The 24,044-nt window shown below is 40.4% G+C and overlaps 4 protein-coding genes across 4 annotated transcripts; 1 reads left to right on the top strand and 3 right to left on the bottom strand.

Annotated features, from left to right (window-relative positions):
* Positions 1-793: 793 nt before the first annotated feature.
* On the bottom strand, positions 794-9,478 carry mphosph10 (M-phase phosphoprotein 10 (U3 small nucleolar ribonucleoprotein)). The gene is made up of 11 exons (XM_030094676.1): positions 9,320-9,478; positions 7,577-8,231; positions 7,303-7,484; positions 7,025-7,190; positions 6,214-6,355; positions 3,253-3,320; positions 3,031-3,168; positions 2,809-2,919; positions 2,506-2,613; positions 2,188-2,418; positions 794-1,022 (listed from the first exon to the last, which is right to left on the bottom strand). The coding sequence occupies exons 1-11, from the start codon at positions 9,442-9,444 to the stop codon at positions 873-875; spliced, it is 2,076 nt and encodes a 691-aa protein (XP_029950536.1). The 5' UTR covers positions 9,445-9,478; the 3' UTR covers positions 794-872.
* mcee (methylmalonyl CoA epimerase) lies at positions 9,430-12,320 on the top strand. The gene is made up of 3 exons (XM_030095180.1): positions 9,430-9,529; positions 10,566-10,903; positions 11,897-12,320. The coding sequence occupies exons 1-3, from the start codon at positions 9,502-9,504 to the stop codon at positions 12,047-12,049; spliced, it is 519 nt and encodes a 172-aa protein (XP_029951040.1). The 5' UTR covers positions 9,430-9,501; the 3' UTR covers positions 12,050-12,320.
* A 1,509-nt stretch (positions 12,321-13,829) lies between these two features.
* LOC115390963 (ferritin, heavy subunit) lies at positions 13,830-16,510 on the bottom strand. Its single transcript, XM_030095065.1, has 5 exons — positions 16,217-16,510; positions 15,560-15,665; positions 14,861-15,007; positions 14,455-14,580; positions 13,830-14,263 (listed from the first exon to the last, which is right to left on the bottom strand). The coding sequence occupies exons 2-5, from the start codon at positions 15,659-15,661 to the stop codon at positions 14,105-14,107; spliced, it is 534 nt and encodes a 177-aa protein (XP_029950925.1). The 5' UTR covers positions 15,662-15,665; positions 16,217-16,510; the 3' UTR covers positions 13,830-14,104.
* Positions 16,511-19,805: 3,295 nt separating this feature from the next.
* Positions 19,806-22,147, bottom strand: LOC115380975 (60S acidic ribosomal protein P2-like). Its single transcript, XM_030082360.1, has 5 exons — positions 22,052-22,147; positions 21,330-21,453; positions 20,985-21,033; positions 20,150-20,245; positions 19,806-19,911 (listed from the first exon to the last, which is right to left on the bottom strand). The coding sequence occupies exons 2-5, from the start codon at positions 21,450-21,452 to the stop codon at positions 19,835-19,837; spliced, it is 345 nt and encodes a 114-aa protein (XP_029938220.1). The 5' UTR covers position 21,453; positions 22,052-22,147; the 3' UTR covers positions 19,806-19,834.
* Between the last annotated feature and the right edge of the window lie 1,897 nt (positions 22,148-24,044).

Genomic DNA, 24,044 nt, shown 5'->3' with positions numbered 1-24,044 from the left:
ATTTACCATTGCTTCACCAAGTGGCCCAGTCCTGAGGCTTCCACAGGGCAAACGGAGAGAAAAACAGTTTAGATATTTAAGTGCAAGGAAAAGCACCTTAAAATCTGCTCATCTGCAAAATCGAAAAACCTGGTAAGAGGACGTTTCAGTCATCAGCGCAAAACATGAAGATTCAAAATAGAACCTCAGCATTGTTAAAATGGAACTGGTTATACTTTGAAGCTACACAGGCTTAAACAACAGCAACTCATCATCACGACAATCGGAGGCAACTCCCACAAAGAGACCGATAGCTTCATCACAATATATTGAAAGTCATTTTTAGATATGATCTGCCTTTGATAAAAATTTTGTGCTTTGAAAATACAGGAAACCCACCAAATTGTGCCAATTATGGTGAAATACTGTGTTGTGTCACTCAGTGTGTGGGAAGTGACTGCTGGGCTTTCTTAGATATTCATTTTAAGACGAGTCATCTGGTGAAATCAACTTAAGCCTCCCAATAAGAGCAATTAAATCTCACATTTCCAAGTCACATCATGATTCCCTTCGGGTGATGTACAGGGTACCATGTGGCTGACCTCTGCATTAAAGTATACTGTTTACTTATTGTACTTGTGCATGGTTGTGTTTTCACCAGGTACTCTGGGAAGCTGTTGTGCTTGTAGTCGGTGCCAGCCGCCTAAAGCCTCACCTGGACAAAAAAAAAAAATGTGTCAAATGTGTCTTCTAACAGGTCTGTGAATCAAGTGGGAACACATTCGGCACGCTTAATGAAAACGGAAACATTTCATAAGGATATTCAGATTTAATATATTTCTTGTAAAAAATCTGTACAAAGACAGTTGACTGTCCGCTCTGCACCACCACAGTTACAACTTCAGCTTGCTGACTGAAAGCTCTTTGCTTTTCTTCTTCTTGGACGATTGGTCCTTTGCACTCTTGATCTGACTTTTGACCTGGTCCTGGAGCTGTGAGAAGAAGGCTTGAGAGGACCGCAGAGCCTTGTCTTTTCCCTCGTCCTGCAACCAAAACACAGTGTGTGAGCTGAGTCACCGCAGGTACTCTGAAAGCATTATCTAACGGTCCATGCATTGTTTATTTTGGGATTGAAAGGTGTGGCACGGAACTGAGGCAGGGAATTCCCTCGACAGAAACTGGCCTGTGACGGGAATATGCAGGTAATGATTCAGCTGATCAAGGACCGGTTCTACCTGTGCCATCAGCTGTTTTATTTATCCATGATGTATTCTTAAAGAAATATGCATGAAGGATATGCATAATGTGCTCCGCCCTTTGTGTTGGTGACGACTCTGGATGAGCTAGACTTACCCTGTAAACACACTTTTACAATTAGATTAGATTTTGAAAGTTTCTTCTTGGAACATTTTTATCATAAAAACAAAATAACCTTTCAAAATCTAACCGTGTGTTTGCAGATTTAAGTGTAGCTCATCCAGAATCCTCACCAACGTTATCATAACTCAGTCTGCTGATGAACAAGTTTCAAGTTTCATAATTACACCCAGATATGATGTCCCGAGTGACATGGAGTCAAGATGAGCGCTGACCTTTCATCTTTATTCTTTGGGGCTGAAAACACTAATCTCAGTCTTTTCTGGGTTAAGTCGCAAAAATTCCGAGACATCCCCTCATTCATTTCATTCATGCACCTACTCAGGGACAAGTATCTGTGTTCGGACCGGGTTTAACAGGAAGTCCTTTGGATTTGTCATGTGTAATGGTAAAGGTACTTTAATGGCAAAGCAGAGTTTATGAACATGTGACACATAATCCAGTGCTTTGTAAGAAATTTAAGAGGGCTCTGCATTACATAGCCATTACATCCGTCATGTAATACCAGCAGGAAGGCCTCGTAGCCCACCAAAGAACAAAGGGGTTGTGTGAGTGATTTTGTCGCTCTACAGATCGCCGATCTTCACATAATGTGAACTGTGTGGGTTTAAATGAAGCGACAGCAGGATCTGAAACAGGCTGCCATCACAGGGAATCTGTGCTTGTTCTCCAGGCATTCTGGGTTTTTGGATCATTCATCAGGGATGCTGCTATGTTTTGTAAATTCTTTTTAATGCTGATCTTGTGTCGACACACATAAATGATTACTTAAGACTTAATCACAATGATGTAGAAAGACCTGAGCACAACAACAGCAGATAAGACGCTCACCTTGAGTATTGTGGCTTTGCCTCCTTTGGTGAGTTTCTTCAGGTTCTCTGTCATTTCGGCCTTCGATGGCTTTTTGTTCTCGCCGGGCGCGCTGGCCTCTTTCAGTTTCTGCCTCCTTTCCTTCTCCTTGATCTTCAGGTGCTTCGTCTTCTTCTTCTTGCGTCTCTCGCGCTTTTTGTCCGTGGCCGTCTTCTCGGTTTCGCCCAGGATCTCCCCTGCTTTGTTCTTCTCCTTCACACAGAGGACGGTACTGTGAGACACTCTGCCTCTCTTGACGTCAACATCAAACTGACATTTGCTTATGAATCAGTGGCAAACCTTGATTTCCTCTGGAGCCAGCAGCGTAGCGTCGCTGGTGCCGACTGGAGCCACCTCCTCCATGGTGATGGTGGGTAAGTTCGAGACCACTTTGACCTCAGGAACCGGCTGCAGACAGAGAGCAGAGCTTCCATCAGAAACTCCAGACTACAATCTAAGACGTCATGAATATCCGTCTGAACCTGAATAAAATGGTCAGTTCCACCACCTTCACTCAGGTGACTGACATCACTAATCTTTCTTCATGATCATTTCTTTTTAAGGCATGATCGATGTCCCTCAGCTAAAGAAGACAAAACTCACTGGTTTCGGTGTGAAGTGGAAATTGGAAAGAGCATCCAACTTGAGGAAGAGCGTGTCCATAAGCTTTTGGATTTCTACATGGGCAGGGTTTTCCTCTTCTTCAGCCTTGACCTGAAATGAGAAACAAAACAGAGGGAAAAATCAGATACAGTAGAGGTGTACCTTTATTAGAGCAGAGATTAAAAAAAAAGAAAAGAAAGAAAAACAGGACAGAAATCCAACCTGAGACTGTTTGATGTATTCTTGCTCATAGATTTCGGCGAGACTCTGCTTGCTCTTCTCATGGTCCAAAGTTAATCTCTTCTTGTACTCAAATACTTCTTCTTTAGGTTTCTCCTTACGGACCACGTCATCGAACACCTTCAAGAAACAAGTGAAAAGTAGTAAATTCCCCAATGCTTTGCATTTTTAAATCAATATGAAACTGAAGCATTGGAGACAAACCTGGTCCTTAATTCTCTGTTTGATTATATCTTCCAGCTGGAGAGTCGTTTCCTCTGTAATCGCAGGAGCTGAAAAACAAACATTTTTTAATTCATTTCATTTCCTCTGCCATTTATTCTTTTCAGGGTGGCAGGGTGCTGGAGCCAATCCCAGCTGCTCATGGGTCAGGGCCAGAGGTCGACCGATATGGGATTTTCAAAGGCCGATGCCGATTTTTTTTTTTTTTTTTTTTTTTTAATTCAGCCGATGGCTGATATCTAAGGCCAATTTTGGAAACCGATATTCAAGGCCGATATGCTTATATATATGAAAAAAAATATATTGATTATGAAACACAATTGAGCCACTAAAAGTATAAACGTGTATGTTAAAAATTACAATAGTAGAATTCCTTAACATTTATTTCAACTTAAACTGAACACAGAAAGTACAATAATATCCAAAAAGTAACCTGAGTGACATTTTGTTTCAGTGCAAATACCTAAACTATTTCAAAGTTTTTTTCAAAAACACTTAAACTTTATAAAATAAAAATATAGAATCACAAAGTAACCTGAAAAGTGATTTCAGTGCAAATTGTTGATTCAAGCATCCTGACTTCAGGTATCAACGACCACAGTGCAAAGCACACTACCCCATCAAACTGTAAACAGAAAAGTGGTTTTAGTGCAAATTGCTCATTCAAGTATCAAAGATAAACGTTATCTCAGAATAAAAAGAACACTTCCAAAAGCTAATAAATTAAGACTTAGTGCAGTTAAGCATGACAAATCTTTAAAGAAAACCCACACAAAAAACCAGCCACTGGACGCAGAGACACAAAAAAGGTATTTATGAGCTTGTCTGACTTTGTCAATGATAGGGAAAGGGCGTGGGTCCAAAATCTTCGGAGTATTTCTTTAAAGCCTTGCTATATAGTTAAGTTATATGGTAATAAACTTGCATGCATGATGCACGCTTTAGCCTGACACTGAAAGTCAAACGGCTGACTTTTACAGTTTGATAATGACCCAGTAAAGACTTTTAAAGGCTAAATCAACATTGCATATTCTTTCTTGCCAAGACAAATCTCTAACCATTTGTTTTAGTAAGCAGATTAGGAGCACAGTCTAGCCTGGGCTCACTCCCCTCAGTCCTTCTTCTTCTACTTTGGAATATCAGTGGGTGGCAACCAACAACTTAGGTGCATACCGCCACCTACTGTATCTCTTGGGGATATACCGCTCCACAGTTCCACTCTGTCCTTCCATCAGGACCGGCAGCTGGCCATACGGGTACCTGATCAAAAAATCGGCTTTTTTTTTTTTTTTATATATAAACATCAGCTGATGCCAATGTTGAAAAAAGTCCATCTATCGGCCAAAAATATCGACCAACCGATCTATCGGTCGACCTCTAGTCAGGGCAGGGTCCACTCTGGTCAGGTTGCCAGTCCATCACAGGACCAAAACATGGAGGGGCAACCACACACACTCACATTCACACCTCGAGGCAATTTAGGGCGACCAATTAACCTCACAGGCTCTTTCTGGGCCATGGGAGGAAGCTGGACAAATCAGATGAAGCTACATTTTATCTGATTTGAAGCGGTGGTTCTCAACTGGTCCGACTCGGGACCCAACATCAGTCAGTGCAATTACAACTTGAGATAGACAAACAGAAAAACCCACAGTATGTCAACACAAAAACCAAGTTCCCTGATAAAACAAAACGTCTAGCAAGTGACAGCGTGAGAGAAAATGAAATATTGTCTTAGCTGCACTTTAATTTAAACCAAAACTCTTTACTTAAGCAAGTTCTGCATTTTTTTTTTTTTTTTTACAAATTCAGTGTTTCAATGGGCATGAAAAAGTCAAACTACTGAGAAGTAATTTCAAAAGGCTCAAAACATGAAGCTTTAGCTGAGTCTTCTAGCAGTGAATAAATAACAGAGCTCTACTAAAACTATTCAGTCACTTATTCAAGCATTAATCAGAACAATGCAACACAACAACCAGGACATTTCATGAACAGATTCACTTGATGTTTTCATGCTACTACTATATACCGGTAACTACTGAGATTTTTTTGGGAAAAAAAAAAAGAAGCTATATTTATGTAGATTTAGCTGAAAATCTACACTCACCGAGTCAAACAAAACCAACACCATGAAGAAACAATATCTCTTCATTACCACTATTTATACACAGATTCCAAATAATTAAACAAAAAGTGTAATTTCAAAACACTAAAGTCTCTGAAGTTTCCTTTTCTTTTGATTCTCTGATCAGTCAGTAAATGAGGCGGCTCTCACTTTAATGTTTGTTGTAATACTAAGTTCGGAGGAATTAATGGGAGAACCAGGGATGTTTTTTTTTTTTTTCTCCTGACAAGATTCCCAAAGGCTGAAGTTTTAGTCGACAAAGCTCAGTGTTCAGTGTGTTCAGCAGAACAGAGCCGTGAAGAAACATTCACAGATATAAGAAGAGCTGTGCTCATCACAGCGCTGCACCACAACTGGAGAGGCTTTTCCAGCCTGCCATCAAAAACACCGATCTCATATGGTCCCAGTCATGCATACATTCCTCCAGGCTCAATAAGCATATCAAAACAAACTTCTGTGGTGTGAAATGGTGAGACTGGACCTGCATTACAGGGGGGAGTGTGAGTGGACCGTCAGGATTTTTTTTCCCTGAATTTTATTTTTTCCCCCCGGCAAAGACGGAGAATGGGTTTGCGACCCACCCACCAGTTGAGAAACACTGATTTTAAGTTACCAATCAAACGTTAACATGACCGCATATCTACAGCTATGATCATTTGTAAGAGCAGATCACAATAGAGGTCAAAGCACCTTCCATAGCGCCACCGATGCACGAGGGTGTGTATGAACGTAATGAAAGCTTCGAGACAGCAGATGTACTAAAAATGTGAATTCGCTGACACACTGCTGCAGAGCACAAACTCAGAGGAGCCTCTCACCCATCCTGGAGGCCTGCTCGAAGTCCACATCCACCTCAAGCATGCTGTTCTCCGGACGGGTTTGTGCCGTCACTTCTCCAGACAGCTGCCAGGGCTTCTCTCCCAGAGCGGCGCTCTCCAGCTGCTGAATCTTCTCCGACATCTGCAGGTGAGAACAAAATCAGGGGAAATTATTGAAGAATATGAACAGATGCCAGTTCGAGGGTCAAACCTGTGAATCCTTTTCAGACATCTTAACCCTTTTATTACCAGAATAAGAGATCTAGTTTGATTTAAGGGCTGTAAAATTGTCTTTGACCCGTTATCCCATGACCCCTGCAGGTCCCAGTTCTGGCCTGCAGGCCGTTTGCTTGTTCTGGTTGGCAAGCAAGTGGAGGGAAAATACCTTATGAGGTAAATGTGCATGCAGCCTGACTGACTCGATGCAAAAAAGCCCAGACACAGACTGAACTACGCTGTGCATCACATTCCAGCAAAGAAAGGGAAGATGCACAACCACTCCAATACTTAGAAATTATTTCTAAAAAGAACAAAATTTCATATTCAAAATTTCATATTTGTTAAAGCTCTCATATGGCTTTAAGTTTACATCCTTTGCTCTCCTGTTCTGCATCAAAATAAAAGTCCTATATGTCCTAGACTGATCACTGTGTGCGCTACTCTGCCACTTTACCTTTATTCAGAGAAAAAAAGAAACTTTGCGGTGAACATGTAACAAATGAGGACAAATCTCACTTTAAGATATAATTTCATATGAGAAACGTCTGCTCTAATATAAATTTAAAAAAGGGGGAAAAGGGAACCTAGTTACCTTTTCTTGCCGTTTCTCGAATGACGACTTCACTTCAGACTTTGCAGAGCTTGAACTTTTTCCTCCAAGTATATCCTCCACGTCCTCTCCCTCACTGTCTTCATCCTCCGACAGATTGAAGGTCACCTTCTTATCAGACGCCTTGGATCGACTTGCTGCTGGGTGACTAAAAAAGAGGGGAAAGAGGGGAAAAAAAAAAGGATAAACATGCTGGAATCAAACAAATATGTCTACCCCACACAAAATGACACACATTACATCATTCTGATCATACTCACTCATCGTCAGTCTCCTCTTCATCATCATAATCGCCTTCTTCATCATCCATTTCTTCTTCACCGTCATTCTGGCCTTCATCCATGCTGTCATCATCTCCATCTGACTCTTCGGGTCTTTTGGCCGTTTCACCATCCACAGCATCAAAGAAGTCCTTGTACTTGAGATTCCTGGAGCTCTTAATCTGTCAAAATAAACAAAAGTCAACTTACTCCTCATTTTCACATCCCTGCCCGACCCCATAAAGGAAGCAGAATCATGGAGCGAATTGCATACCGAACTTTTCTTCTGTTTTTTGGATGAAATTATCTGTTCGAGGTCAAGATCCTCATCCTCATCAGAGGGCAGATCTTGAAAATAGTCAATGTTATCTTGATCCTCATCTTTCTTTCCTTCCCGCTTATCCATATCGTCGAGAAACGTTTCCATCTCTGAGAGTTTGAAAAACTGATCATCGACCTCAGAGGGAACCACTTTTGTTCTGGAGCCTTTTCTTTCCACCTTCCTCTGTTTCTCCAGAGCGTCCACATCAAAATCTAAATCCGAGTCCTCTTCCGAGTAATCCTCTGGCTGTGAAGCCTTCTTCTTCGACTGTCTGGGAGATTCCTCATCTTGATCTTCATCGACATCATCTGTTGCTCCTTCCTCATCATGACCACTTTCTTCTTCCTCTTCCTCCTCCTTCTCCTCTTCCTCTTCAAGAACCGTTAATGTCTTGTCCGACTGAGCCTCATTAATGGCATCTCTAAAGCGTTTGAGGACAGCTTTGTTCTGCAGCTCTAACTCCTGCCAGATTTGCTCTTCGTCGAAGTTCTCCACAACCAGCTGAGCCAGCGGGCTGCCTTTATAATGTGCAGGCTCCTGAGCTTTGTGGAGGTCGTACAGCGTCTTGGTGAGTGATGTGAAATCAGCTGCCACTTCATCCTGGAGGCTGCAGAGAGGAAAAATGCAATTGAATTGGATGTAGAATCAAAAAAGACGATGACTCTTTTATATTTATTTGTCCATTCAACAATGGCTGAATGCAAGAGCGCAATGTAGTTTACAGGGTACCGGTTACTTTCTTTTCACAACAATATTGGCTTGACAGCTCATAGAGGCTTAAGTTCTCAAATAAAATAAAATCGAGCATGAACTCTTACAGCAATCAAGCTGTATGGATCCATAATGATGCAACTTCTGCAATATTTAATGGTCACTCTAGCTGTTTGACATGTGTGATCGGGCATGCATGATTTTGATTTGATTTCAGGAACACACTTGTGTTCGATGTCTCATAATTTTTCTCAATTAATTGTGAGCTTTATGTGGTAATTTTGCATTCTGCCATTTATTTGACCCTTATTTTCATATATTTCAACACTGGCATAGCACTGGCATTTTTCTATTTTTATTTGATGTGAAGGAATTAGGAAATAACTCGACACCCGTTTGCCTTGTACCTTTTAGGTACTTAGTTTGTTTTACTATTTTAACATGATATTATGCTTTCTTGTGCTAGCTTTGCACTCATGTAGTATTTGGTGTTGAGGATTTCTGATTGGCTAAGACGACTCAGAAAAATCACCTCACTCAACTGGCCTTACATATGAACATTAAACTTTTTTAGTTTCAGCCACAGAAATATATCCATGCAGAACAACTTTAACAACACAGAATTGTTGGACTAAGCATTCAATGCACTCGCCTTTAAAAAAGTAGTAAACAAAATCGAAACATTGACGTGTTCGTAGAGGGTTGAGTGAAACACTTCTTTGCAGAAATGTACCGTACATTTTACTTTGGTTGCATGTTTTTAAAATAAACACGATTGATTACAAGGTGGAATGAAGAGGGAACCTCAAGTCGGTAAAAGATAAATATAGTCTGAAACCGTTTATATGATTGATTATTGCCAATGAAAGTGTGGGCTATATACTGCTACTGTTAGCTTTAGCTCGATTAGCTAAATCGCTTTTTCAAAAACTTACGGCTTTTAAACATTTTTAAAAACACAAAACAAAAATAACAAACACTCACCTCAGAAAGTTCTCTGGCTGTGCTGTGTTGGCGTGTATTTTGTTGACACAGTCTTCCAGCACACTGCTGAACTCTCCGCTAGCCATGTTGGCTTCTCCCTCACATGTGTGCACTGTGTCCCTCATGAAAACAGGTCCCTCTAGAAACTCTGGGCAGCAGCACTTTGGTTCCCACATACGAACATGGCGTCCGCAGTGCTGAAGGTTGCAGGTTAGTTTGTGCCGATCGTTGTTTAACCACAGAATCTACGCTTTATCACTTTGTATTTTCCTGCCATATATTTATTCATAGCCTAATTTGTTTTGTCTGCAGAAGCAGTGCGGAACTACAAAATGAGAACATAATGTTACATCACGTACATGTGTTGTGTTGGTGCTTGTGTCAAACTTACTTTAAAACAGTGATGCAAAGTCATTTTAATGAAAATATCGAGCCTCTTTTTTACCTTTTGGTTAATGAATGCAGAGATGCGTTGAACTGGTGGTCAAACCACTGGAATCGTTGTGTCTTTGAAAAACAGGACTGATCATAATCTCTAAAGTCGCATTTGATCAGAAATACAATTTCTTTCACACGCGTCGCTGTTTAAATGCAACTTAACTGAACATGGTTCATCTCTACGGACTTTTTTTGTTATTTCAGAACTAGGAGAGACTCAACAGTGTCCCAGAGTCATGTTGTTGGTGAATTTATTAAATGGTTTAGCAAAGCGGTGCATAGCATGTTAGTTTTAGTTTGATTGGGAAAACAAACAAACAAACAATACAAACACAATGTCAAATTAAAATCCAATAGCATCGGTGCTCATATTTTTTTTCCACATGAAATCGCACTGGTCTTATGTAATGCCAGCTTGTTCCACAAGATGGTACAAAATACCTCCTATAGCATCTAGTCTGTTCTCATCCATCCGTCTTTTACACTATTCCTGTACAGGGTCTGGGGTGCTTGAGCTGATCCCAGCTCACTGGGATCCTTTGGGTACCATTTATTTTATACTTGTCTTATCTGGGTTAACGTTGTGAGTAGCAGAAGGCAGCCTCAGCTGACAGTGGGGTAAAAGCAGAATAAACTACATGGAGAGGGCCAGAACACCACAAGAAAACCCCCACATACACATCCAAGAATGTGTAGACATTGTTCAGACATGCAGAGCTGTGTGTCATAGTTGTTTCTTTTTACTGATTCACTGAACCAGTGCACCATCAGCTCATCTTACTGTATTTTAATTTTGCTCTTCTCTTAGCTGGCCTCTCCAGATGCTCTCGAGTCACACTAGTGAGGGCACTCTCAACCACTGCGGCGCTTCATCAGGGAGTTCCCGGGTCTGTGTGGAAACTGGGGAGGCTCAACCACATTGCCATTGCTGTTCCTGATATAGAGAAGGCTACAGCTCTGTACCGAGACGTGCTGGGAGCCACAGTGAGCGACAAGGTGCCCCTGCCTGAGCATGGCGTCTACACAGTGTTTGTAGAGCTGGGAAACACCAAGCTGGAGCTGCTCCATCCTCTCGGGGAGAAGAGCCCCATATCTGGCTTCTTACAGAAGAACAAGTCTGGAGGGATGCACCACATCTGCATTGAGGTGAGACAGTTCTTGTGAGCGACACCGTCATGTGACCATGACAGTGCAGCACTTTGTCATTTGAGAATGTAGGTGAGTCATGTTACTGATTCCATTAATAATGGCTTTGCTTTGTGGATACATGACCGTGAGCCTCCACAATCCACCCGGCTGACCTGTCCAACCAGGATATCTGTTTTCCTGTGAGGCATGGCAGTAGGCCAAAATGCTCCACTTTAATTCTAATTTTAAGTTCCTACACGTGCATTTTCTACCATGAAATATTAAAAAGTGAATTCTGATAGGATCTGTCCAAATGAAGCAGAACAAAGACACTGGGTCCTTACTAAAATTTAATCCACCAAATAGTGCCATACATTTACATATGTGACAAAAAGTGTACTTCTGAAATATAATGTTGCCGAAATTCTATGTGTTTTTGTGTGTGAGAATAAATTATTGAATATCTTCTGATACATTTCTTTGATTAATACAATAAATTATGTTTTTGGTTCTATATTTCCATAAATATGGAATTTGAATAGAGATAAAGAACACATATGCAATGATTTTTTTTTGTCAGTATAAATTTTCAATGTCTTGTTGAAATTTTATCATGTAACCATGTTTCAGACAGAGAGCCTCTTCTTCTCCCTTGAATACATGCCATCCTCATACGAATTTGGAATTATTTACATGCGTTTCAGAAAACGCCAAGGAAAGTCACATTAGTGAAGTTAAATGCGCAACAGTGTGAAATTTGTTTAAGGTTTTGATGATGTTTGATTCCTGTCGTTTGCCCCAAAAACTACAAAACTACAGCCACAGTCAATCTCAAAATTATTGAAACTTTATTCAAACTTTGAACCAACCCTTCAGAATATGCTTTAAAGCATTCCTGCCATTGTAGAACCACGTTGGACCCAGTCTGCCAACACAGCAGAGTTTCTATACAGTCCAGATTGTGCAACGAACTGAGGTGAATTTTTAACCACGGTTTTCTCTGGGTTGCAGGTGGACGACATAAACGCTGCGATTTCTGACCTGAAAGCCAAGAACATCAGGACTCTCTCCGCTGAGCCCAGGATAGGTGCTCATGGGAAACCTGTCATGTTCCTTCACCCTAAAGATTGTGACGGTGTGCTGGTGGAGCTCGAAGAGGCCTGAGCCTGACCACAGCTGGCTCCTGATCAACTCGGTGCTGAGCGCAGCTCTTTCCGTTCTCCATAAAAAAATAATTTAAAAAAAAAGAAGTTCCTGTGGCTTCGTGCCAATGTTGTTTTTGACAATTTTACCTGGTAAATAAATTTTTCTGTGATGTGTTTTTCTCATAGATTGTATTGAGTGAACACCTGTGAGCATTTGAGTTTCCTCTCAGTGTGTATTTGCATACATGAGTTCAATTTGCTGTGATCTCCTAAAACAAAAACAAAAAAAAGAATGACTCACATCACTTCTTAGTTTACTCATTGTCATCAACATTAACTCTCTTCTGACATCTAGAAATAATATTCATGCCTTTATTTTCCATTTTTTAAAGGACTTTATTTTTCTGGACGAGCAGAGTACTGTGTGTTTGTTTAGAAGACAGATTGCGAAAGAGTAAATCCTATTTACTTTGTTTGAGAAATGTGCCTTGAAAGTCAGTATAAAGGTAAAGTGACTCTGCTACAGATGGTGCTGTTGATAAAGAAAAGGTACATTATTATTTACAAAGAAAAGCTATAGCCAGCAACAGCACTTGCATGATTTTTGATGTTTTTTTAAGCAATTTTTTTTTCTTAAAAAAAAAAAAAAAAGCTTTGTTGTTCAGCTTCATTTTCAAATTCCAAGTCAATGGCTCAGAACACATTAAAAGCAGAGGATTTGAACACTGCAATGACAAAAATAACTGGTGTGAGCTTGACTGCAACATAAAAGAATTCATTTTTAATTACATTGTAATGCTTGCAATGACAAAACTGACCTTTAATCTTTTTTTAAACCACTGTTTTATGCTATAAAATAGATATTTTGTATCTGTATAAAAGGTGAAATTAAAAAATGTTAGTTATTTCAATAAAATATAAAACATCTGATGTTCATTCCCAACAAATACATGAAATGAGCATCATTCATGTGAAAAACTGAACCTTGATCATTGAAGATTAAAATTCTTAATTGCTTTTGAAGTATTTTTTTGGTAAAGTTCTTTATTGCCTTGCCTAAATGGTGCAAACACACCATCAAAGAAACATTTTATGAAATACCTTATTTCCTACGGTCAAGGCATAACATACTTTACTGCTTACAATACAATAAATGTAATAAAGCTGAAAGTTACATTTGAATAAATTGATTTCTGCTGAAGCATCAGCGATGAAGGGAGACTCATTTGTAATGCTGGGTTCATCGTGTCCCTGAAAAACAAAAACTGCTTTAAACTCGACGCACTCACCTAAATAATGCTTAATATGCGTAAATAAAGGTGAACTGTATAAGCTAGAAATTCCTTTTTACTTACTTAACCTGTCTGGGAAACAAAATCTTTGCGACTTCAGAAGCTCATATTTGGAAACACTTTACCGACGTCACAACAGCCTCCAAACTTAAGACTCTGACAGATTAGTTTCCCATCAAGCTGCTTATTAGGGACATTCGGTCACCATTTCCCAAAGATCCCAGGCTTCGAGTAAAGACTGTCATTATGTTCAACTCTCAGATAAACAGTGATTTGCATGGTGTGTTCACACCGTTAGTTTCACCTTCAAAAACAGGAAACAAAAATAGATAAATCATAAAGGCTCATTTCACTCTGCTCTCATTGTTACATTCATCCATCAGCTGACAGATCAGTTATGTTTCCCTCTAAAAGGGAAGTGTAACTGAGGAGTTTTTGTATATTTCAGTCATGTTCCTCAATTTAGATCAAAGCGGTTTTGGCAACAGATGGGCGAAAACACAGAAGTCAGAATCCAGAGGTTTCAGTTTTATTTGGTCAGATAAACAAGCCCTGGCAGCAGGCACAGCTTAATATGTAGTGAAGACATGAGCATAGCTAATAGGGGAGCTGGGTGAGTTAAGTTTGACAACCAGCGAGGCTTTATCCTCGTGTGATGCGAAAACGGCTACAAGATGAAAACGAGTTCAAATAACTGGGCGGTATCATGCAGATGGCTTTATATTCTCAAAACATTTGAAAGCAAGACACAAATATACATTGAAAGCTCGCGTGAATACAATTTAGCTGCTTTCTTTGCCCAGGGTGTGTTTGTCAAACAGGTACTCGGCCATGCCGTTCTGAGGAGCGCCCATCTTGCGCAGGTTGGTCACCCAGTCTCCCAGTTCTTTGATGGACTTGACCTGCTCGTCCAGGTAGTGGGTCTCGATGAAGTCGCACAACTGAAACGACACAAGAGTTCAATCAATCAGGAGCACTTTAAAAACACAGAGCGTTTGTGTTATCTTTTAAAATCAGCTAGATTACAGGGAAGATTTACAGCTCGGGTCAAACGGTTGAGCTGTATGGCGAAAGTAAAGACAACTAGTGACGAAATGATCCCCAATGGTTTGGTTGTGAGGTTAACACTCACGTGTGGGTCGTTGTGATCCGAGCAGAGCTTGTGCAGGTCCAGCAGTGACTGGTTCACGGTCTTCTCAAGCTGCAGTGCACATTCAAGAGCCTCCACACCACTGCCCCACTCATCCCGGTCGGGCTTCTGCAAAACACAAGCAGGTCGAAAACAGCAAGTCAGACACAAAGTGGGGGGGAAAGATAAGACTGGACCACATCTCTTGGGACTGTTTTACAGTTTAACGCTTCACCTGAGCTACGGGGGTTGTAGACGAGTGTCAGCAACAGATAAGAAGCAGAGCACACTCACACCCCACCGTATCTCCTCAACTCAGTACCACCCTCCCAGTCTGAAGATAGCCCGGGACCAACAGCGATGCACCCAGTGAAGGGTTCAAACATAATTATTGCCGCAAAGCTCATACCCTGATGTCCTGGAGGAAGATCCTTCCTCCCCTCTGGTTCTGAAGTTTCATCAGCTTCTCGGCGTGTTCGCGTTCCTCATGCGACTGATTACGGAAGAACTTGGCAAAGTTGTGCAATGCCTGATCATCCCGGTCAAAATAGTAACCCTGTGAGAGAAATGAGAAAACAATGCTTTCAGAATGAATCCATATCCATGAAGCAGAAGCAAATTGGGTACACAGATAAAATCCCAACATTAAGAAACTTTAAGCTTGTTGGCCAACACTGAGTTGATGAGGTATACTGTTCTCAAAGGAGGATATTACTCTGTCCTCAGTAGAAAATCTGGAAACTTCCAACCTGTGTGTCATTACAGAGTCACACCATTAAACTCAGTCCAATCACATGAAGTGGACCAGCTTTTCCACTGGTGGCTTTATGATAGATGTAATAGGCTATTTAACAAGTTCATCCACACTTCTCGCGTGCTTTCTCCAAACACTCAGCAGATCAGTTGCATAACAAGGAATTCAATGAAGCAAATAAAATTACTTCTCAAAAAAAAAAAAAAGAAAACAATGGGCATAGACATTTCCTCCTTTCTCTAACCACTTCTTCCTGCATTTACAATTGCCTTGTTTGTGGATTTTTCCATCCACAGCTGCTCATTCTGGACTCTGCTGCATCATCACCCCTCTGCCCACATGTTGGACTCTTACCATGGACAAGTAGACGTAGGAAGCATACAGCTCCAGGTTGATCTGCCTGTTGATTGCAGCTTCGCAGTCCTGATGGAAGTTTTGTCTCACTTGGGAACTCATGTTTCTGAAACAAACAAACAAATAAAAAAAAAAAAACTCACTTGAAAAGTAGGTCGACAAACTGGATGGGTTACATAAAACGTGATCATGCAGTGAATAACCACTTAAAAGTGCAGCTCTACATACAAAAGTACTCAAAGGTATTTAACTATTTAAACAGTTGTTTCAACTCAGAGACGGATTGGCCAGAGAATGTTATTTTAAAACCCATTGTCATCTTCAGGGAAGACCGATTGCTCCATAAACACACGGATTGATCGTGCATACGAAATATGGGTTAAAAAGAATAAGGAAAGAAATGGTTCCTGTTTTATTAAACAAAAGAACGGGTGGCAGTAACAGCTGAAAAGAGTATCTACATTTGGTAACGTTTCGTGTTTGTTAAGAAAACAATGCGCACGGCGTGGGGAGACAACTGCGCCAAGGCCACGCGCACGATTACAAGGTGATAAACAACCCGTACAGCGCCACACTGCTACACACAGGCCGCAGTTCCCGTTAACGGTGTTCTCGTTTCATTACACACACGTGAGGAGGTCGGCGGGTCATTCTTACCTGGTCTCAGCGGCAGGGTCTTCCGATGAGGAGATCGCAGCTCGCGGCGTAGTTAGCAAAACAAACGGTTAGCCTGGAAGCTAGCTAAGTGCGCGTCTGGAGAGGCTTCGGCGAGCGGATGGTTTTTACGTGCGAGCAGCTCGACGGTAAAGCTGAGCGATCAAAGCCGAGTGTCCGCGTCCTGAAGAGTTGGGAGACAGTTAAAAGGTTGCCGTTCAAACACTGTTGAAGCAGGTAACCTTCACCGTCCCGAAAAGCGACACAGTCTGATGGGGCAGATGTGGCCTCCGTGTCAATAAATAGGAAACGTGACGTCAGTCAGCGAAGGGGCGTGTCCATAGTGACGTGGTTACGTTCGCTAATCATTAACGTCTCTCAATTCGCTCTTTTCTTGAACAGAACAAATTTTATCTAACAAAAATATTGTTAAATATTGTTAATAATATCTTATCTCTATATATCTGTAAACTGCACTGTTACATTAGAAGAGGATAAGATAAAAATAAGAAATTAAAGCAATTATAAAAAAAACCCTGATGAGTGCAGGAAGTATATTAGATATGGAGAAGAATATCAAATGTAAAGAAGGGTATCAGGTCCAACAAAGGGCAAACATCATGCTGATATAGACAGTTTTTATGGTGATAAAGAAATTGAAAGTAGAATATATTAATATAATATGAACATCAATTCACTTACACAAAATATATAAAGTAAATAATTAAGCTGGGCCAGTGTTATTTCATTGCATTAGGTGTCAATGACCTGTGGAAACAGATCTGGTGACAGATGTTGCCCATGAATGCACTCTCTTTGGCTTAGATCTATCCTCGGTTGACTCCTGGTAGGATATGGCTCTGTTTAGTAACCCAGGCTGCTTCTGTCTCTGTCAGCTTCCTTCTGTTCCTGTCTCAAACACCAACAGACCACCATGGGGAAGACTTAAACACATTGAATGACTTACACCCTTCTTTTGGAGAGCAGCTGTGTCATCAGTCTGTCTTTTTATTGTTTCAGTGAACACATTTGAGAGCACATGTGCCCAAAGTATCAGTGTCAAAGCCCTGTGGGAGGGATACCTTCCATTCCATGAAAATGACCATCTTTTTTGCCACATGATGCTATTCTGACATGGATTTGAAAGTGTCTTCGAAAATTGCAATCCTGTATATTTCATCTGTTCTTAAAAAAAACGAAACAAAAAAAAAACACACACACTAAGGTCTGTGCTTCAAAGTCCCATCCACAATGTTCAAAAACATTTAAGAGGTCATGACAAACCCCCACCTGCTTTCTCCATCTGTCACGCCTCGTCAGCCTGGAAATGCACTCGGGACACACATTGTGAAATCCCAGGAATCACTGCTGTTGAGAAATGTCAGAATCAGCAGCTTCCTCAAGGGTAGTGTGAGGTATCAGGAAGTACGTCATCGATCTGAAAACTGACTTAACAATTGAGCAAATGCTGAAAGAAATGCTGACTAGAACATCATTTTCTAAGGGAGACAACAGTTAGGTGGGCTTCTGTTTTTATACACTCATTTCTAAAGTTTTGGAGGCTGAGGAGGCTTCTCCTTGAAATACCCTCCATCCACCATCAGACATAAAAAAAAAAAAAAATAGTTGTTTGATAAATTAAAAAAAATCTTTAAAGTACCAACAACACAACAAACATACAGAAGGGAATAACTGAATTACGAAATCTCTCCACTGTACGTAACGAAGAGGGACATGAAAAGTGTCTGGTTCCTCTCGTGTGAGCTCGGCGTCACCTTGGAGATGATGACTTCAATGTTTTTTGAACAATATCACATAAAAACTTATGGGTCACGTGGTGGTGGTCATATTTTTAACCTCCTGATGATTAATAGTTCTCTAAAAGACTTGCTTGATTTGTATTTTATGGTGAATTATTTTACATATTCAAGTTTCAGTGTTTGAAAGTCATGATTTCTGATCGAGATGATTTGTTTTTGGCATTGAGTTGCCAGGTCGTCCTTCAAAAACAGACCGTGGAGCTTAGCAGGATGTATTTGTCTAAACAAAGGCTGATTTTATTTAATACCATTTGATACCATGAATCAAAAAGCAGAGTTTACAGAGTTAAATAAGAAACTTGATTGAATGTGGTAATAAAAAAAAAAAAAAAAAAAAAATGTGGTAACACATCATTGTTCAGAGTGTGAAATACCTTTTTCTTCACGTCAATACTTGTGTTCAAATTCGCTGTGCTCTTTAAAGTGCTTGGCAAAATAGACTTCCACCTTTTTCATTTTGTGTTTTATTTCACTTTGATTTAAAGAGTTTCATATTGTGGTTTGCTTTAGCATTTCTTTGAACTCAACTAGAATCATGAGCATTAAGCTTCAGAGAGATGAGGCCTCTGAAGCAGTTTTACCCAACTGAATTTGGACAATGGTTTTACTTCAAACTATTCCACTGGATCTCTGATCCATCTGCCCAATTATTCAACAGACAGTTCACTACCAGAACATTACACTTTTAAGTTGGGAACAGAACAAATTGTACTTTTTTTGTAAAGGATTTTCTAACATTTTGGACTTAATACTGACCCCTGGAGGACAAAAAAGATATTACCCACACATGATCTGCTCTAATTTGTTGCTCTAACATTTCCTGTTTCCTTTGTGCATTCCTCACATTACTATTAAACATCTGCACAACAGTTAGTTCAACCTCCTCAGCATCCAGTCATTTGTACACATCATGGTAGCAGTTCCAACAAATTACAAATGCTTCTGGACATGCATCAGCTGCTTTCATACAGCTCCCTGCTGTTTTATAACATGATCATTTTGCTTATGTCATGTTGGTCAGGATGAACTCTACTTGCAAATGCTGAATAGTCACTCTTATCTTGTACTCAGTTACCTCACTAAAAACTTAAGTGAAGATTCCAAACGGCTGTAAATGGTATATAGTGCTGTACTGAGCATTTTCAGGTTGCGTTACCAAGATCAGATTCTTTTTTTATTGGAAAACACTTGCTGAGTGAAAGCCATTTGACTTAACCAGTTCAGTGTCAGGACTTTTCATTTGATGACACTGACACTTCCACACAAAAACTTGTTTTTGAGGAATGAACTGTCCATTCTGAGCAAGTGACACTTTTGCTGCTCATCAACTACGTTTTGTGGTTTGTACTAACTTTTTTGAGAATTGCAGTGTTGTGTAAATGTAAAAAAATGTGAGAAATACACCAAAGCAACTGAGAATTGTAAAAGCATCCCTTTTTTTTTGGGTTGCTCAAAAAACTGTCTCAAAATCATATTTAACCCTAAGCCCCCAAAGTCATGGTTGTAATTGAGCAACACCCACGGTTTTGTGGATTATACTTGTCAAGTACTTCAACTAAGTTCTTAACTAATTTAACTGAACTCTCAAACTCATCTTGAGTTCCAGAGAAACATGAACTTCTGACTCCAACTGCAGTTCAATTTGATCTTCTTTCTATGTGATGCACTTTATTCTTGGAAAAACGTGAAAAGTAAATTTGAACGAGTTGTATATCAACAATAACAGTAACGGAAAAAAAAAAGTAATACAAACGGAAACTGGGTTTTTTTTAAAACAACATTTATTCCTGTTTTGAACAGATTAGTCGAACAGGCCGAATCCCATGTCGTCATCAGACTCCTCGGACTCTTCTTTCTTCTCCTCCTTCTTCTCCTCAGCTGAAAAACAAAACAACTCGGGATTATTTTCTGCTGATTATATCAATTTCCTCAAATGTCCCAGTTACTGCAGTGAGCATTAACACTTCACAGCATCTAACACATCCGGTCTTTCTAAAACAATCCTAAAACAAAACCTGAACATGAACTATATAACCTGGAGGTAAAGTCTGCGGTTTACACCGTGTGCCAAGCGGTCCTGATGCTAATGAACTGGGTGCTAAGTAGCGATGCTCACCTGCAGCGGGAGCTGCGTCTCCGCCTGCGCCACCAGCTGCAGAGCTGGCAACGGCTACGGCTCCACCTGCCGGCATGCTGGCCAGCTTACCATAGCCTGAGGAGACATTTGGCAGACATTAAAGCTCAAGTGGGAACATTCACACTCAGCAGTCAGGAACAAGGCAGGTCACAAACACTGAGCAACTATTACAGCTGACCAGGCAATTTAGTTTGCCAACAATCTTTAGATTGAATTCACTTTTTCCTCACATCAAGTTCACTGAAGTTGAGACTCGTTTCACTTACTGAACATTATATTCATAATAAAGTGATGGTTGAAATTATGCTTTATTTTTAACTTACAAATGATCAAGGAGTTTTTGTACATCAACATCCAAAATAACCTGATATATTAAAACTTTTCAAAGCAATCATTTCAAATTTGGAATTAATCAATTTGAAAAGGATCAAAATCAGAAGAGCCTATTGAGTCAGAACAAACATTTAGTCTTGGTGTATTGACAATATCACAGTATTTTCAAATAAACCTGCATTGTCTGTAAATGCCTCTTTCACACTTATGCTGTAATCACAGCCTATCAAATTTGAGTTTGAGGACAAATAAAAGCGTACATTTACAACAATGTACACTGGTAGTAAATGTGAATTAGAAGACATCATCTGTGACACAAAATGTAGCCTGCCTGGATTTGGTTCTCATTCAAACTGAAGAGTCACAACAGTTCAACGGTAAAGTAATTTCATCTGCTACCTACACCAAAACTATAACAATCACTATCAATTACAACACTTAGAAACAAACATGAGGGAAAAAAACTGAACATCAAACTCACCGCTGGCAATCACATCGTTCACATTCTTGCCCTGGAGCTCAGAGATCACCTGAGGATGAAATCATGTATATTTACATCAAAGGTAGAGTGTCAAGTTGTGAAGAATTTATTCATCTCACACAGAGAAACGTAATCACCAGAGCTCCAATTCACATACATATAACAAATACAAAGAATGTCATTCTTCCGATTGTATAAACGTTATGCCATCACCAGGGTCGCAATAAATTATCAATAAGGAGCCTTTCATTGCAATCAGGTGTGTAGCAACCAGAAGAGAGCTAAGCCATGCCAGACACGTGCTGGAGAAGCCAAACCACAGGAGGACAGAGGGCTGCTCTTTACCTTCTCCAGCCGCGTGTCATCAGCTTCGATGCCAACACTCTCCAGGATCTTCTTGATGTCACCGGCCGCCGGGCTCTCGTTTCCGCCCAGGGCAGCGAGGAGGTAAGCAGCAACGTAACGCATACTGAAAGCCACAGAAAATGCAGAGAATTAACACAGCTGAATAGTTCAAATCAACCCATAACTACAAACAACTGACATTTCATCTATTGAAATATAGTTACTGCAATGGAAACTTGAATTAAGCCCGTCTACGGAATCTGCTCAACTTATAGAAATGGATACTTATCAAGTAATACAAACATGATCGAGTCGCCAAAGTAATGCCGTTTCTAACAAGAGGTCTGACAGAACAGATTACGATCTACTGTACGCTGGACTCTTTGCTGCCATTAATAAATCTCAGCACAGTCCAACTCATACATCTGCTTGGATATTTATCTTATAGAGAAATATGTGGTTGTTAAATTAAAAAAAATACAAGCCTTAAAACATTGTGGAGAGAGAAGGAAAAGATTCCAGCGCGGCGGCGTGTTGCTCGCTCGCGCTACCACCCGTTAGCTTAGCCTGTGCTAAAGCGTCCGTCAAACCCTGTTAATTCACTAAAAGTGGACTTCACTGGGATGCTTATGCAACCGATAAAGATGGTGGGTTGATCTGGATCATAAGTAAAGTTGTTTTCTTGGTGATTGCTACGTTATTTTCATTAAAAAGACACTCACGTGAAGCAGACGGAGAAGCGCGTGTTCACTTCGTGGTTAGCACGGAAAGAAAGGAAGCTACGTCCCCGGAGCGAGGCGGAAGTAAACTTTCTTCTTCTGCAGCGTCAAGCCGAGGCTGGCGACAGTGGATCAGCACCTTCTGCTCCGGAGGGGGGCTGCAGCGAATGTGCCAACTTTTTAAAGGCACAATAAAAAGTTCATCCGGAGTTCTCACCAACGCAAAGAAAGTATAAATCACCATAAATCTCGGTAACAAATGTTAATCATTCCACTCTTTAAACATAGAGCATGTCCCTGATAGGACACGTTTACAGGGTCAGGCTTTCCATCATAAACACTGGATAAATGTAAATAATTCACTCATGCCTCGTGAAGCAAGGGTGAGTCATTGTGGTTTTATTCTGAGAGGAAAAGCTGTTCTCAATTTTCGCTTCATTTTGTTCTAAAGTAAGATTGTGATCTACTCATAAAACTGTGTAATCCTCCATGAAAACCCAGAGCAGGCTTTTGTGAAGTGTCTGGAGGAACCGGCCGATAGGGGGCGCTAAGTGATTACAGCAAGGACTGGTTTTCATTTTTTTCTTCACATGTTTTTCATTGGAAGAGATGCCAACAAAACATCCAAACACAACTGCCGATAGATTATAGAGGGATATGATTATTTGAGTAACACAGACAGACCACATCTTGGGACAGATGAGTTTTCTCCTTTTAAAAACACCTTCTGTAAAGTATTGAAAATACAAAGAATTCTTGCTGGAAATTATTGTAGGTAGTTTTATCACATATATGCGTGGGCTGTCTTCACACTTTAGGATGACTGTAGAGATAAATACTGTAGATACACATATAAATGACAATAGACATTGATTTTTTTTTCTTTTTGAACAGAACAAATGAAATACACTGCCAGGTTTTTGAAACTGATCTGAAGTAATTTATTTTGCTGGACTGACTGCTGTGGAAAGCCTTTATTGAGAAACTATGAACCACAGAGAAAAGTCTCACTTGAATTGTTAGTCAATGTGCTCATTTCCATGTGGGTTATTCTTGGACGTGCACATGGAAAACGCCTTTAAATGAGACATGGACTACCTGTCAGGTATAACTAGTTTTTCTTTTATTCCAGTCTTTTTTCATTCAGAATTTTTTTTTTATTTTTTGAGAAAAATTAAAGTCTTACTAATATAGTAAAGACATTTTGAATGTTAAACCAAAAAGGTCACAGTTCAAACACGCAGTTCAGGCTGCTTCATTTTGTCTTCTGGTTACAATCATACACAAACTGTATGTGATGTACAATCACAAACTGTTATCATTGGACAGGGTTCTCATCTAATTATTTGTTTATGTAACAAATAAAGTGCTCAAACTACGTTTGGCATTGGTATCTCTATTTATTTATCGTCGCACCTCACATATTTAACTCTTCTTCCATGAATGCATGTTGCTGTTGGCAGTATAATCAGGCCATCCAACATTATCAGAATTATTGCCTCCAAGATACGTGTCAACAAATGCATATCTGCCAAATAAAAAACATATCTTTTACTAAATCTATGTGCTTTTGTGGTACTACAGTACACCGATTTGCCAGCTTCTTCTGATCGTGGCCTTTTTTTTTTTTCTTTTTTTTTTTCCCTCTTGTGCTCAACATGAATCAATTTCTTTGCTCCTCGTCTGCTGCTGCTTTGGCTCCTGATCCTGTTTGGCCTCCTGCTTCTCGCTCGGCTCCCGCTGCTGTGCTTGCTCCTGCTCCTGGGTGTGATTGATTTTGCGTGCCAGAGAAGACGAAGTGAAGCCTCCGCACATGAGAGAGTCTGCAAGTGGATGGCGTCGACGCCGCGAGAAGCCAGCAGCTGTGCTGTGGTCTCAAGCCGGAGTGTGTGAACTACCAGCTCTAATGAATCGCTGTCACGTGCGCCGTTCGTCTCCAGGCAAACAGCCTCCCGATTCACCGCTGAGAGCTGCTCGTAGATGGCCACGGCGTGTG

This window comes from Salarias fasciatus, chromosome 1 (genome assembly GCF_902148845.1).
Source record: "Salarias fasciatus chromosome 1, fSalaFa1.1, whole genome shotgun sequence".
NCBI classification, from domain to species: Eukaryota; Metazoa; Chordata; class Actinopteri; order Blenniiformes; family Blenniidae; genus Salarias; species Salarias fasciatus.
The sequence above is the reverse complement of the archived record's forward strand: the minus strand, read 5'-3'. Positions and strand labels throughout refer to the sequence as shown.

What these genes read in the sequence shown, in the direction of transcription:
- mphosph10 (XM_030094676.1), bottom strand. Translation starts at nt 9,444, where the DNA reads ATGAGGGACACAGTGCACACATGTGAGGGAGAAGCCAACATGGCTAGC. An exon ending in GAAGAGGAGACTGACGATGA is followed by an intron (nt 7,191 to 7,302) that starts GTGAGTATGATC and finishes CCTCTTTTTTAG; the next exon opens with TCACCCAGCAGCAAGTCGAT. An exon ending in CGAGCAGGCCTCCAGGATGG is followed by an intron (nt 3,321 to 6,213) that starts GTGAGAGGCTCC and finishes TTTGTTTTTCAG; the next exon opens with CTCCTGCGATTACAGAGGAA.
- mcee (XM_030095180.1), top strand. Translation starts at nt 9,502, where the DNA reads ATGGCGTCCGCAGTGCTGAAGGTTGCAG. An exon ending in CGCAGTGCTGAAGGTTGCAG is followed by an intron (nt 9,530 to 10,565) that starts GTTAGTTTGTGC and finishes CTCTTCTCTTAG; the next exon opens with CTGGCCTCTCCAGATGCTCT. An exon ending in TGCACCACATCTGCATTGAG is followed by an intron (nt 10,904 to 11,896) that starts GTGAGACAGTTC and finishes TCTGGGTTGCAG; the next exon opens with GTGGACGACATAAACGCTGC.
- LOC115390963 (XM_030095065.1), bottom strand. Translation starts at nt 15,661, where the DNA reads ATGAGTTCCCAAGTGAGACAAAACTTCCATCAGGACTGCGAAGCTGCA. An exon ending in CCTACGTCTACTTGTCCATG is followed by an intron (nt 15,008 to 15,559) that starts GTAAGAGTCCAA and finishes TTTCTCTCACAG; the next exon opens with GGTTACTATTTTGACCGGGA. An exon ending in CGGATCACAACGACCCACAC is followed by an intron (nt 14,264 to 14,454) that starts GTGAGTGTTAAC and finishes GTGTCGTTTCAG; the next exon opens with TTGTGCGACTTCATCGAGAC.
- LOC115380975 (XM_030082360.1), bottom strand. Translation starts at nt 21,452, where the DNA reads ATGCGTTACGTTGCTGCTTACCTCCTCGCTGCCCTGGGCGGAAACGAG. An exon ending in GAACGATGTGATTGCCAGCG is followed by an intron (nt 20,246 to 20,984) that starts GTGAGTTTGATG and finishes ATGTCTCCTCAG; the next exon opens with GCTATGGTAAGCTGGCCAGC. An exon ending in AGACGCAGCTCCCGCTGCAG is followed by an intron (nt 19,912 to 20,149) that starts GTGAGCATCGCT and finishes TTTGTTTTTCAG; the next exon opens with CTGAGGAGAAGAAGGAGGAG.